Here is a 14,540-nt window from a genome sequence, read left to right as displayed (position 1 = left end):
AAAGTTATTATAAAAGAAATGCAAAACAAAATTATTCGAAGTGCATATGTAATTATATCATTATTTTCAAATGAGAGTTTCTATGATACATTATTAATTGAAGTGTTTTAGTATATCTTTTTAAACCAATAAATTAACAAATATTTTTACGAATAAAAAATTTATTTGTTGACTTTTGTATTTTAAGAAAAATTATTTCATAAGAAAAAAAATATCATGTCTATAATTGCAAGAGTTATTCACTCAAACACAAACACACCCAGTATTTCTATATTACATATATTAGATATATAGTATTCCAAACACAAATAAAACCTATGCTAAACAATACACAGATTAATGTGACTAATTAACAATCATGTTAGGTCACACTAATAAAAAATCAAACCATCACACATACGACTTAGAAGCAAAACCAAGAATCCAAATTAATTACAAGGTCATGCATAGGGATTAATTGTAGTTAATTTTTTTGGCCTACATCATCATGTCCCTAACTTCAAAGGAGTGCTTGTTCTTCACAACTATGTCATACATGTGCATGGACTTGAACCTATTGAAATCCATAGGAAGGGAGATAAGATCAATGGTGGAGTGTTTGTGGAACTGAAGGAGGTCAGGGTCATCGTAGTAACGTTCCCATCCTAGCGAATAAAGCTTTCGCTCTAAAACTGCATAGGATGTGATGATCTCGTTGCTTGCAGTGTAAACAAGAACCTTGCGCCGTCCACCTGACCCATGGCGACCGCCTTCCATGGCCTCTGAGCCGTCCACTAGCCTCATCACACCGTTAGTGTTGTTGAAAAGCCAAACCCCCGACATTCTTGGATTAGTGCAAAAGGAGCAAGAAGAAAGAAACAAGAACAAAGTTTGTTGTGTTTTTTAAGGTTTTGTGAGGTGGTTAGAGATGAGTGTGCAATGATAGTTGGGGAAGGGAGAATGGGGTATTTATATAATGAAATGATGGGTGAGAATATAATGTTCTTAATCTTTTTACATTTTTTTTTTATATATATTTGATAATATAGTCAAAATTGTTCTAATTGATAAGGATATAATATTTGGATGTGAGAACAACTATAAAGTGGGCCTTGGGGAGAGTTATGATCATGTACATTTGAAGAAAGGATGTTAAATTTCATGTGCATTGGTCTTAATCGGAATGGGGAGGGAGATGGGGAGGGGGAGGGGGAGGGGGAGGGGTTCTTGATTCCATTCCAAAGTATTGTTACCCCCACTTTAGAGAATCTATGTTTGGTTTTGAAGAGAATAACTTATTCTATAACAAAGTTGTAGGAGGTTAGAATTGTAATAATTAACCTATGAAACACAAACACCTTTATGATGAGGTGTGTAGTCGTGTCCGATACTTGTATGACACTCGTACGACACGTCGTCTTGAATAACAAAATCACTGCTCTTGAAAATAATAATATTTACAATTGTAAGAGACACACCATTATTATGCATGTCATTTTGAATATTTTACAGAAAACTCACGGACTATGATATTGGAAGCAAAAAATGCAAAGCAAAAATCATTTTTATGAATAAGTTTTACATATGCTACGAACTGTTTTTATAAATTGCATAACTATATTACATAAGTTGCCCTAAATGTTCTCACATAATTTATGTCAATAGGTCATTTTTTATGTCAGTGAATAAATTTAAATAAGTAAATTCAAAATAAACCTTAATATGTAATCTGATCTATTTCAATCAATTGTGAACCTACTTAAAAGTATGAGTGTTTGTTATAATGTCAAAGATTGATTTTAAGATAAAAACTTAACCGATCTATCCTAAATTTTACTGCAAACAAAAAAAACCAAAATCTAATCCTATCCAAACATTTTTCATAAAATAATATTATTACTGTAATGTTCTAGTTCTCAAATTTATAATCATGCATCATATTAAATGTCTAATTTAGTATCCCTACATTTCTTGAAGATTTAGGAAAAATCAATCACACAACAACTTGGGAGGTAGATTCGAACGCCCTATCCCATGCACCCAATGAAAACAAAGTTAAATATTGAGATATAAAAAATTGTAGGGGCTTTAGGATACACATATTCTCTTTTAACCCAACACCATGGTCGTGACTCTACTTCAATTTCCCATCTCCTCCTCGTGCCACATTGGTCCTGTGACTGTGATGTTGAACAAATACTCACATAATTTTCCTTATAATATCCTGATTTTAAGGTGAATACTGCGAGACTTCAGAATATTAAAAAAAAAAAAAATGCTTGTTTTGACTTATTACAGAAATTTGGAAACAAAACTTTTCAGGGAATGAAAAGTGTTACTTTGCCAACTGAAACAATGTCTGCCATTGATATTCTTAAATTTGTCAAATATGCAGGTTTTTATCCGAATGTGTATCAATTGTTTATAGAGTTATACTACCGACAATGCCCGTGATTGTAGCATCGATGGAAAAAGTTTTTCAAAATTGAAGTTGACTAAAATCTACTTGAGATCCTCAATGTCACAAGAGATATTGAACGGTTTGGGAGCTTTGTCAATTGAGAAGGATATGTTGGAGAACATGATGTTGATGTGATTATACATTTTGCATCTCAAAATGCTCGAAGAAACTGCTCCTTTGCTCCTTTTGAATTTTCGAGTAAAAGTATTTTTTTTTGATATTTTGTAAGACTATTATTTTGTATTAATGTGTATTATGTTAAATGAAATAAGTTCTTTTTTCTTATGTTTGGCCTAAGACCCATAAAATGTTAGAAATAGTGCCGACGACATATAAGTGAGAATATATATATATATTTCTCTTTGCGTTTTCATTCCCATGGTGTATGAATTGAGTTTAGGATAATTTAAATGCATTTAGCAAAGCATTTAGAAAAATAATTTAAATGCCTTTAAAGAGCTCTATAGGATAGCCACTAGAGGTTGGGTCCGTAGAAGGAGTTAGACCCTCAAAACGTGACAAACTACAGTTTAAATCTTGATTGAAGAGGTATTTATATTTAGTGTCTGACATGTCTCCAATAGAATTACATTCACTGAAGTGCAAACCACATCATGCCATATAACCTGTCCTTGGGACTCTCATCTCCTATGAATTTGGGGCAAGACAATAATTGGGATGATCCTTGTGAGGGCAAAGTCCTAAATGAGCTACTATAAAAGGGAGACTTAGATTCTTAGGGTAAAATTGTGAGGGTAATAAGGTGTTACATTATTCTACTACAAAACATATGCACCAAAACCCCATGAAGCAACCCTTTCTACAGAGCAAAATTGTAGGTACAAGTTGTAGACCCAAACACTCATATATGTATTGCTTTATGATTTTGGATAAAGAGTGATGTCTGAATTCACTAATGTGATTGGACGACCTTTTCGAGTATGTGGATATATACGCTACTAGAAATTTTTTGGTCACTAAACAATAAAATCATTTGCGATTTCGTTTAGATACCAAATTAGAGAACAAATGTTTTCTGCTGTTAAACCACTAGCGCTAGTTGTTGGCCACCAAACTAGAGACCGAAATTTAGTGTTAGTGTTTTGCGATTGATTCACCAACTACTTTTAGAGACTGATTTTAGCGACTTGGTGATTTTGGCGACATTAAATTGATCTTCTCTACCCACTTTTTAATACCGAGGGTGGGAATTTTTAATTCCAAAAATAAATAAATTATCAATAACTACACACTTTTCACTACTTTTATATATTTCTATTTTATATTGTAAAACTAAGGCCCTGTTTGATTTAACTTATTTTTGAGCTTATGCAAACGGCTTATGCAATATAAATTAGGTTTTATGCTATTTTATAAGTTCACACTAATGAAAACTATATTTTTATAAGCTATTTTATCATAAACTACCTTGACAAACTTATAATAATACATAAAAATTGCATAAGTTGTTTGCATAAGCTAAAAAATAAGCTAATCCAAACGGGGCCTAAATAGATTTTGTTCCTGAAAATATAAAAAATTTACCAAACACGTTTGGGGGAATAATATTCATCAACACATAGGATTCCTAAGAAAGATGATCTCAAGAATGAATTTTGAAACCAGAAAACAAACACACCTTACAAAAATATCATAATTATATAGATTTAATGCTAAAACACCAAATAATATTCTAAACATGAATTAATTCTACCCTCCCTTCAAATGAGCCACTCCCAATATAAAGACCTATATATAAGGGGCATGTGAAAACTAAACGATTACCATTTTCTATATCTAAAGTATAAAAATACACGAGGTACCATGAGTTGGATTAATGAATCCCCTATGAGAAAGTGTTTATATATGAACATTGAAAAGTAGAAGCACAATGAACATTTAATTAGGACACACGAGTTAAATTGGTAAAACTTCAACTTTAACAACTACGTACAAATTAACATTTACAGCACTCAAATGAGAGCCACTCAAACACAAACACAAACACACCGTAGTATCTCTATAATATTACATATATATAATATATATAGTATTCAAAACACAAATTAAACCTATGCTCAAAATATACATAGAATATAGTGTGACTAATTAACAATATTCATGTTAAGTCACACTAATAAAAAATCAAACCAAGACACATACAACTTAGAAGCAAAACCAAGAATATCCAAATTACATGGTCATGCATAGGGACTAATTGTTGTTTATTTTTTGGCCTACATCATCATGTCCCTAACTTCAAAGGAGTGCTTGTTCTTCACAACTATGTCATACATGTGCATGGACTTGAACCTATTGAAATCCATAGGAAGGGAGATAAGATCAATGGTGGAGTGTTTGTGGAACTGAAGGAGGTCAGGGTCATCATAGTAACGCTCCCATCCTAGCGAATAAAGCTTTCGCTCTAAAACCGCATAAGATGTGATGATCTCATTGCTTGCGGTGTGAACAAGCACCTTGTAGCGCCGTCCACCTGACCCATGGCGACCGCCTTCCATGGCCTCTGAGCCGTCCACTAGCCTCATCACGCCGTTAGCGTTGTTGAAAAGCCAAACACCTGACATTTTTGGATTAGTACAAGATGAGCAAGAAAGAAAGAAACAAAAATAAAGTGTCTTGTTATTTTTTAAGGTTTTGTGAGGTGGTTAGAGATGAGTGTGCAATGATAATTGGGAATGGGTGAATGAGGTATTTATAAAGGAAATGATGGGGGTGAGAATGCTATCAAAATATTTAAATTTTATTTATAATATAGTAAAAATTGTTCCATTTGATAAGGATATAATATTTGGATGTGAGAATAACTAAAGTGGACCTTAGGGAGTGTTAGGAGCATGTACATTTGAATAAAGGATGCTGTGGATGTTAAATTTCATGTGCATTGGTCTTAATCGGAATGGAGAGGGAGAGGGAGGGGGAGGGGTTCTTGATTCCATTCCAAAGTATTGTTACCCCACTTTATAGAATCTATGTTTGGTTTTAAGGAGAATAACTTATTCTATAACTAATTTTTAATTTAATCAATTTAAATTATAATAGTAATTTAAATAACACATGCAAAATAATGCCATGTATAGCAAATTATAAGCTAATTGTCGGACAAAGAATAACGAGGTTAGCTCTAGCTATTGGTTAAGAAAAATATAAGCGTGTGAAAGAATGTGGTGAAATATAATTTGGGTATAGTTGAGGAATAAATTTGTTCACTACTAAAAAAATACAATTTAGTGACGGAAGGAATTGTATCCCTCACAATTTGTGATGTAAATAGACATAATCTTATATTCTTTTATTGAATTAAAAATGTTAAATTTAGTGACAAAATTTGTAAAGGAATAAATCCCTCACTAACAGCCTGTCACAAATTCCCTCACAAAAGCTAACAAATAATTGTTAGTGAGGAATTTGAATACGTAACAATCCCTCCGTAACAATCCGTCATAAATTCCCTCACAAAATCTAACAAATTTCAAAGTTAGTGAGGTAATTTCAAATTTGTCACAAATTTTAGTGAGGGAATCTGAAATCCGTTGTAAATTAGAGAGGGGACTGAAATCCGTCCCTAATTAGCGACAAAATTCTAAGAATAAATTGGGTACGAATTTTGTGTCGTCGGTTCTTCCCTCTCTAAATTTAATTTTTCTAGTAGTAGTTTGAGTAGCATGGAGGATGTTCAAACAATAGTGAATTAATTTAAGAAAAATGGTATACAGTGCCCAGACACTCTTTAAGTATCTTAAATACTCCTTCCGTTCCAAATGTAAGTTACTTTGGGAAAATTACATATATTAAGAAATGTAATTAATGTTGTATGGAAAAGAGAAATTTTGAGTTAATTTACAAAAGAGAAATGCTAAAGTGCACGAGGCACTGTTGTCGTGCAAGTTGCACGATATGTTTCATTTACGTTGGCTATTTGGTTTTCTATTCTAATTTCAATTAATTCATAATGATTTTAACCACGGGTGCATTAATTAATATAGAATTATTATGTATTGAACCCACTTTGGTTGGTCCGATAATAATGACTTGGGACCTGATAATATGTTTCTCTTTAAGGTTTCAAGTTCGATTCTCTCTAATGTTAATTTGGATGAACTAATTTAACTTCTTAAATAAAATATAGAATTATTAAATCATCAAATTAAATTACTCATTGACGGTGGTTCGGAGTTAGTTAAGGTATCCAACGATAATCATCACTAGACCAACTAATGATTGGTGTGCTCCGTTCGATTTTAATTATAAGTAAAAAATTACTTTTAAAATTTATCGAATAATTAATAAATCTAATCTATAATTATTAGTTATTTGGCCAATGTAAAAAGTTATTTTTTGTTTAGATATGAAATCAGAGAATATGAACAAAGTTATTTTTTTCTTAAAATAATTATTTTTGTGCACTAGTCCCCTTGTTATATTTTTGTTAGACTAATAAATATTAATTACTGTAATAATGTACGCACATGCACGTTGACAAACAAAATATCCCCCCTTTTTTTTCTCTCTCATCTCCTAAGTTCTAACCCTAGCCGTCACCTTTTTTCTTCTTCTTAATTTATCAAAGAGGGGTGATTTCAGGTCAAATCTTGACCTAAAATCACCCCTCCAAATTGTTTTTTCTTTCTCGTTGTTAAATAAGTGTGATTTTTCACATATTTGTTTGGTTTTGTGTTATTTGTTATCCCGTCTTTGTGCGGTGTATTCTGTTGTGCCGTCTCTGTGCGGTATATTTTGTTTTCCCGTCTTTGTGTGGTGTTCATTTGTTTCATGTTGAAGGATTAGATCCGATCAAGTACAAATCTATCCAATGTCGACTTTTGTGTCATCAACGCTGCAGATCTGGGGGCATGGACATTCCAGACACTTCAATATAGTCATATATGTAGGCTTATGTAATTTGCCGTTTTATGCTATTAACATGGATGCTGTGAGTTTGTTTGCAGATTCATCCTTTTTGTTTTTAGCAAATTTGAATTTGTATTACATCGATGTACTCTATCAGTTTGAATGAATGAATATCCTTTATTTTTAGTCAAAAAAAAAAACAAATACTAATATACCTGCACCGAATTTATATACAAAAGACCATGTCGTGCAGTTCGTCGCTGGGTGCCGTCGTGCCATATAGCACGGCTCTTTACAAAATTGTTCTTCATTAATGGTATATGAAAGATAAATTGAATAATTGAAAGAAGAGAGAATACTCCCTCCGGTCCTATATATAAAGAACACTTTGGAAATTTTTTTTGGTCCTTTTTATAAGAAACACTCTTTAAATTTATTCATTATTAAATCGATAATCCCTTATATACCCTTATTAAATTGTATAAAATGCAACTTATTCCAATGTTATGCATTAATTACACAGACACATTCCCAAGGTTAATTTTGGAATAACACATAACATTTTAGAATTTTTAATTAAAAAAATAAGTCTCCTTGGTATGCGTGTTTTTCTCAATGTGTTCCTTATATATAGGACTGGAGGGAGTAATAAATAGTTAAGGGTATAATGGAAAAATTATCGTTAAATGCTTCATCGGTAACGTAAAGTGACTTATAATTTGTTACAAATTTTTTCTCAAAGTAACTTACAATTTGGAACGGAGGGAGTAGTAAGATTTTGTTAAAATTTTATGAAAATATGTGAAGTCAATTTTTATACAAATTATTTCTTTAAATGGAATGCATAAAGAGTTCCTTGGGGGCACTGTTTAGCAAAACCTTTAATTTAAATGGTAGACGGTAAGAGATTTGGTTTGTTTGGCGAGACAAAAAAATGTATCTTATGTCTTATAACTTATTTTACTAACTTATAGCTTATATTTCATACACTATTTCAATTAACTTTTGAGCTTATAAGTTATCATATTTTCTTCCATTTTTATCTTTATTGTTTTATCTAAACTCTACTTTTACCCTTTATTATTATTTGGATTTGGATAAATTAAGAGATCATCGGGTATCAAAGTAGTTGTGAACATCCCAACAAGGTTGACACCCTCCCCCCAAAGCGACAAATCTACTAATAATATATATAAAAGGAAAAATAATACAACATGGGGTTAAGAAAACCTAATAGAAGGAAGACCAAAGCGGTCCTAAAAAAAAAATCAGCTCTAATAAAAGGTGAAGAATCCTACCATGCTACTCCATAAATAGTGACCATGAATAGCTAGCTTGTCTGTACAAGCATTATACCATCCAGATGGATGTGCGAGTGCAGAATGGAGAGATTAAGGGCTAGGGGTGGACAAGACCCGCAAAACCAGCCCAGCCCACTTGAAATCGGAAAAAAAAAAACTGATTTGGGTCGGATCTGTGCGGTTTTTTGAGCCCGCGGGTCTGTTTCACGGGTTCAAGGGAGTCCATGCGGTCGGGTCTGGTTCTATAAATGAGATCCACGGGTACCCGAACCGACCCGTACTACTTACACAGTTTTTATTTTTATTTTAATTATTTATGTTATTGTTGTAACTTATACGCGTATTCACCTTAACAACACATCTTTCTCTCCAATCTCAAACCCTAGCACAGTACCGCATCCAGAGAGAGAAGAGTGAAGATCTGAAACTCCGATCCACCATCATCTTCGCACACTCAGCCACCGTCTTCAAAGAAGGTACGATTATCATCCTTTCTTTCTTTGTGTTTTATTTCTTTATTCAATGGTTTTCTTTGCAAGAAGATCTATCACACCTTTTCTTTCCAAGAGATATCTCTGTTTGTGTTCTTCATTCTTTTTCATCTTTCTCAATCTTCTATATTTCGCCATTCTCATTCTTCTTCACTCGATTTTTAGGATTTTTGATTTAGGGTTTGTTATTCAAAGTTGTTATTATTTTCTGTAGTTTTTAAAATCATCACAACTTGTTATTCAAACTTAAAATTCTTTGTTTTTGAACTTATCTATGTTATTGGATTTATTTATGATATATTTCCTTGAACATTTGTGGTTGGTTTTGTTACTATCATATTATCCTGTTCTTGTATCTAGTTTTATCTAGTTTAGGTGTTGTAGTTTTTATTACTTTGTTTCCCTGAGAGTTTTTATTATCCTGTTCTTGAAAGGTAATAACATTGTTTATTTGTTTGTTGCTTTTTTAATTTCAGTCTAGTATTATTTGTTTTCTATTTGTTCCTTATTATTACAAGGTTAGTTCTTTAATGATTTTCATAGATGATTCTCAGTTTATTGTGCTTTCTTCTGTTTTTGATCCATTGTTACCATGTTAATTTGCTTTTCTGCTATGTCTGTTGTTATTTGACTGTTGTTATTTGGCTACCTGTGTTTGTTATAGCCTTGTTTGTTTTACTGTTCTGTTTTTTTTCTTTTCTTGTTGTAACTATATGCTCTCAAATCATGCCTTATGATTTGGTGAGTAGTTTCAATAAAATCTTTTTTGCTGCTAAAAAAAAATAAATCAGATGTTTTTTGATTCCTCTGTTTCCCTCTGTTTACACCTATCTTGTTTATTATCATTAGTTGATGCTTAGTCATTTTATTAAGAATTTTTTTAAAGAAAACACTTGTAATTAGTTTTTTTTTGTTTTGTTTTAGTTTTGATTGTAAGCATGTTTTGAAACATGTTTTTCTTTTTATGTTGAAAGATGGCGCAAAGAGCTAGGATCTTGCAAGGAACTTGGACTGGGAGCACACAAGGTTATATCAATATTTAAAAACACATTAGTTTCTTTTGCCATAAATTAATAGTTTACAAATCTAAAACATTTAATTTATTATAATTGTTTCAGAATCTGCTGAACCACAATCACAAAGCCAAATATTCAAAATGGATGAGTGTAGAAAAGTCATTACACATTTTGTTCTCAGTAACGAAAATGCATTTAGATGTGTAGGAAGTGAGGGGTTTAGACAATGGGGTAGACAGTTACAACCACAATTCACTGCCCCTTCACGGAGGACTATTTGCTAAGGATCAAGACATTTTTCAAAACTAATTGCACTAGTGTAGCCTTAACCACAGATCGTTGGACATCACCTCAAAAACTTAGTTACTTGGTCATTACTGTCTTCTTCACTGACAATGATGGGAATGATAAAAACCGAATCATTAGTTTCACTTTAATTCTAGATGACAAAGAGGACTCAATTGAAAGAAAAGTTGAAGAGGTATTGAGGGAATGGGGAATAGGAAATGTGTCAAGGGTTTCATCTGAGAGCACATTTAGCAAGGGTGGTAGTGTTCTAAACACATGTTGGAGTTCATTGAGCCCACGTATGGCAGAGGCTTTGATATGTACTCAAAGTTGGTTGAATCCCTCAGTTGGAGTTAGAACAAGTGGGGCATCTCGGTCTGGTACTGCTGGGGAAGCACTTCCAGCAGCTGGACCTTCTGTTTGATTCCCTTTTATGGTATACAATTCAATTTTTTGTCTATCTCTTTCTCTTATTTTATGTACTTCATTAATTTTTATTTATATATACTAATTTAATTTAATTACTTGTAGGGATGCATTTTTTTGATATTTTGGAGTCACATATGACTCAAACATCACATGCCACTCTTTTGAACCTCGCATTTTGGAATGTAGCATGCTTGTGAGTTTGGCTCCATGTGATTTTGAACGCTGATAAATGCTTAGCTGCCTAGTGAAATATGGTGAAGATTAGTAAATGGTAAGTTTGATGGGTTAATTTGACATTCCTTTTATCAATCACAAGGTTATAAATTAATTATATATTTTGATTTATTAGTTAAGTTTGAAAAAAAAATTATTGCATAGATAACTAATATATATTGCTTCACTTTCACTTGTGCAGCAACAACGTTCTTTTACATGTGTTGAGCATCAGCTGCTTGCAGTGCTACTGCTTCTAAAGCATTGTAAAATCCATTTATTTGTTAATTTGGATGAGGTTATGTTGATGATGTTTGGCTGTGCTGTAAAATCCATCAAATACCCCATTCTCCCACACAATTGCAGATCTTGTGTAGTATTGCTTTGAGTGCAATGAGAGATGAAGTACATCGGATTTGCAGAGAATTGATTCTCATTAATGGAGATGAGTTGTTGATTCTAGAGAAACAATGATGGAGATAGTGGGGGAAGAGAACAATTACAAATTTGTATTTTTTTTTTGGTCAAGTAGCCTAGTGATTTACAAATTTGTATTTAATTATTTATTAAAGGGGCGATTATTAATATTAAAATAACAATAATATGACATGGCAAAACAATAAATTATTATTAACCGACCATGTAAAGAGTAACACTGTATGTGAACTATCTTTAAACTCTTATAATTTTGTGTAGAGAATATCGGTATACAATTAAGAAAAATTCTCCTCCCATGCCTACAATTATACCTCTACCCTATACAATTTTTTTTGTTAGAATAATTTTACTCTTTATTATTTGAGTTTAAAAGATATTTCACTTACAGTGACAGACAAAGCTGTCACTAAAAGTGAAAAATATTCGCGTCTTCACATGTACCAGAACTCTTTTTTAATGTAATCCGGTTCATTATTTCTTACCGGAACACATTCTTTAGAATTTCTGGTATACTTATTTAAATACAAGATATTTTAAATATTTTGGCTTAATTAGTAAAATGGTCCCTTAAAGATATTTTTGGTTTCAGATTGGTCCCTTAAAGGAAAAAAGGTCCAAATAGGTCCCTTAAAGAAAAAAAAGTCCGAATAGGTCCCTTAAAGACATCTCCGTTAATCAGTTTGGTCCCTAAAAAGAGGTCTAAATAGGACCAAACTGATTAACGGAGATGTCTTTAAGGGACCTATTCAGACTTTTTTTCTTTAAGGGACCTTTTTGGACCTTTTTTTCTTTAAGGGACCAATCTGAAACCAAAAATATCTTTAAGGGACCATTTTACTAATTAAGCCTTTTAAATATAGTGACAAACAAAAAGCTAAACATCAAAAAATTGTATAGGTGAAAATGAGATCTATCTACAGATTTTTGACTTTTAATGACAGTTTTGTCTGTCACTATAAGTCAACTTTCTTGTACTTAAATCACTGTACTAGAATTTTTAAAGAAGGTGTTCCGGTAAGAAATAGGAAACCGGATGGTGAAAACAAGATCTATCTATAGAATTTTTACTTTTAGTGACAGCTTTGTCTGTCACTGGAAGTCAAATTTCTTTTAAACTCAAATAATAATTGGTAAAACTATTCTACCAAAAATAATAAAGGATAAAATAGAGAAAATAAATAAATTTGTAGGGGTAAAAGTATAATTGTAAGGATGTGAGGAAAATGTTTCCGCAATTAAACTCAAAATTGCAAATAATTGATCCAATTTTAATTGGGCTTTCCTTTTAGTGATCGACCGCAAGTTTGTTGATATATATCAAGTATGTTTGCTTGCTTATTTGTGTCAATGATGTAGTATCAAAAGTAAGTATTTTTGTGTATCGTCTTCGTAGGGATTGATGTAATATTAATGTCATTCAACAATTAATATTTTTCTAAGTATAGAGAAAGAAGTTTGTTAAATTCCAAACTTACAACACATAGAAATTTAGGAAGAAATAACACAGAGATAAAGTTACTGGGATTACATATCATTAACTAATGCAAACTCTTAAATCGATTTATATACTTTTCAAATTTCAATTATACTTTCACCTATCGCTCACATACGTGTCAGTATCCAGAGCACGACAAGAGTTCCGTTTATTCCTTTAAACCTCGATGTCTCGAGCGATTAATCAATATAAGAGCTTTCCGAGTCTAATAATCATTTAACCTAATCCCAATAACAGAAAGAATTAAATGCAGTTGAATCCGTTGTTGGGTACATCACGATGAGGTGGTCGGGAGATCATCCACATTGGAATTAAGAACAACTCTACAAGTGAGTTAGACACCACACATTAACCAAAAACCTTAAGGTGTTAGGTTTACGGGTCCTCTCACTATTTTCTCCTCCACCGTGAGTCATTTCCTCTGTTTCTATGAGGTTCTGGTGTTGCCAGAATGAATGATTTTGAAATGGCCGATGCATGTCCTTTTATAGGCTTTCAAAGATAACTAGAATGCTAAGCCAGTACAAGGCGGTGGTTACACCTTTTTATGCTATTCTTAATAGTCAAGGAAGCTTAATAGCTAACAACAAAAATCAGTGCTGCATTTTGGTCCAATAGAAAAGATTCTTTATTAATTAAGGGGACAAATGGTGTCTAGGTCCAATTATATTATAATGTCTCCGTCCCTAATTATAAGACTCTATTTGATCACTGCACGTATGCCAATGCACAACTTTGATCACTAATATATTTAATTGTCTATTAATAAAAATTATAAAAATTTAATATTTTTAAAATACTCATCGAAACAAATTGAAGAAGATCTTATATGCTAATATTTACATTTATATATTATTAAAAAAATACGGTCAAAACAAGAAAAATAAATAGTACATTTTTGTCAAAGAGAATCTCATAATTAGGACGGATGTTGTAATTTTTATCGGTCTCCAAGTATGTAGTCTACCTGCTTCCCTTTTTCCATTAAACTAATAAAATCTACAAAAGAGATGGAAAATACGTGAAAATCTAATATTTACGCATAGTTGGGTTTTCCCAATTAAAATAACTTACAAAACAAATCAATAAATGTTTAAATTACATATCTAAAATTGCTGATTTTTAGCACTTACCAGTCAACATAAAAAAAAATACGGTTGTTTTTTTTTTTTTATAAGCAAAAATTGAATTATAAGGAGTACAAGGGGTACCCAACCCTTACAACTCTTATAGCAACCATTACATGCTAATAATGCAATTTAAAGGATCCTTACACCAATCTGAAAAAACACAAGAAGACTTACTAGCTATTTTACCTATAAACCAAAACCATGAAATATAAATAATCCTGTCTTCTAAGGCTTTCCAATTAATAGCTTCTCCTCTAAAAACCACATTGTTACGCGCACGCCATATACACCAAGTGATGGCCAACCAAATAACGTGACGAGCTTTTTCATATTTCTTATTTTTCAATAAAGCTCCAAAAGAGGAAAAATGTTTCCACCCGTCATCAAAAGAGATGAAATCCACATTAATCCATTTAAAAATCCGCTTCCA

General features: G+C 32.1%; 2 protein-coding genes and 1 long non-coding RNA gene across 3 annotated transcripts; 1 reads left to right on the top strand and 2 right to left on the bottom strand.

The window, feature by feature from the left end:
• Positions 1-368: 368 nt before the first annotated feature.
• LOC123885423 (flowering-promoting factor 1-like protein 1) lies at positions 369-906 on the bottom strand. Its single transcript, XM_045934706.1, has one exon. It carries the CDS (start codon positions 820-822, stop codon positions 478-480), a length of 345 nt encoding a protein of 114 aa, XP_045790662.1. The 5' UTR covers positions 823-906; the 3' UTR covers positions 369-477.
• Positions 907-4,454: 3,548 nt separating this feature from the next.
• LOC123885396 (flowering-promoting factor 1-like protein 1) lies at positions 4,455-5,111 on the bottom strand. Its single transcript, XM_045934672.1, has one exon. It carries the CDS (start codon positions 5,023-5,025, stop codon positions 4,678-4,680), a length of 348 nt encoding a protein of 115 aa, XP_045790628.1. The 5' UTR covers positions 5,026-5,111; the 3' UTR covers positions 4,455-4,677.
• Positions 5,112-10,412: 5,301 nt separating this feature from the next.
• On the top strand, positions 10,413-11,339 carry LOC123887046. The gene is made up of 3 exons (XR_006801327.1): positions 10,413-10,841; positions 10,937-11,105; positions 11,250-11,339. It is a non-coding gene; the product is annotated as an uncharacterized LOC123887046 (long non-coding RNA).
• The last annotated feature ends 3,201 nt before the right edge of the window (positions 11,340-14,540 follow it).

This window comes from Trifolium pratense, linkage group LG5, assembly GCF_020283565.1.
Source record: "Trifolium pratense cultivar HEN17-A07 linkage group LG5, ARS_RC_1.1, whole genome shotgun sequence".
Lineage (NCBI taxonomy): Eukaryota > Viridiplantae > Streptophyta > Magnoliopsida > Fabales > Fabaceae > Trifolium > Trifolium pratense.
This window is presented reverse-complemented; position numbering and strand designations above follow the sequence as displayed.

Coding starts and splice junctions, on each gene's coding strand:
- LOC123885423 (XM_045934706.1), bottom strand. CDS start 822: ATGTCGGGGGTTTGGCTTTTCAACAACACTAACGGTGTGATGAGGCTA.
- LOC123885396 (XM_045934672.1), bottom strand. CDS start 5,025: ATGTCAGGTGTTTGGCTTTTCAACAACGCTAACGGCGTGATGAGGCTA.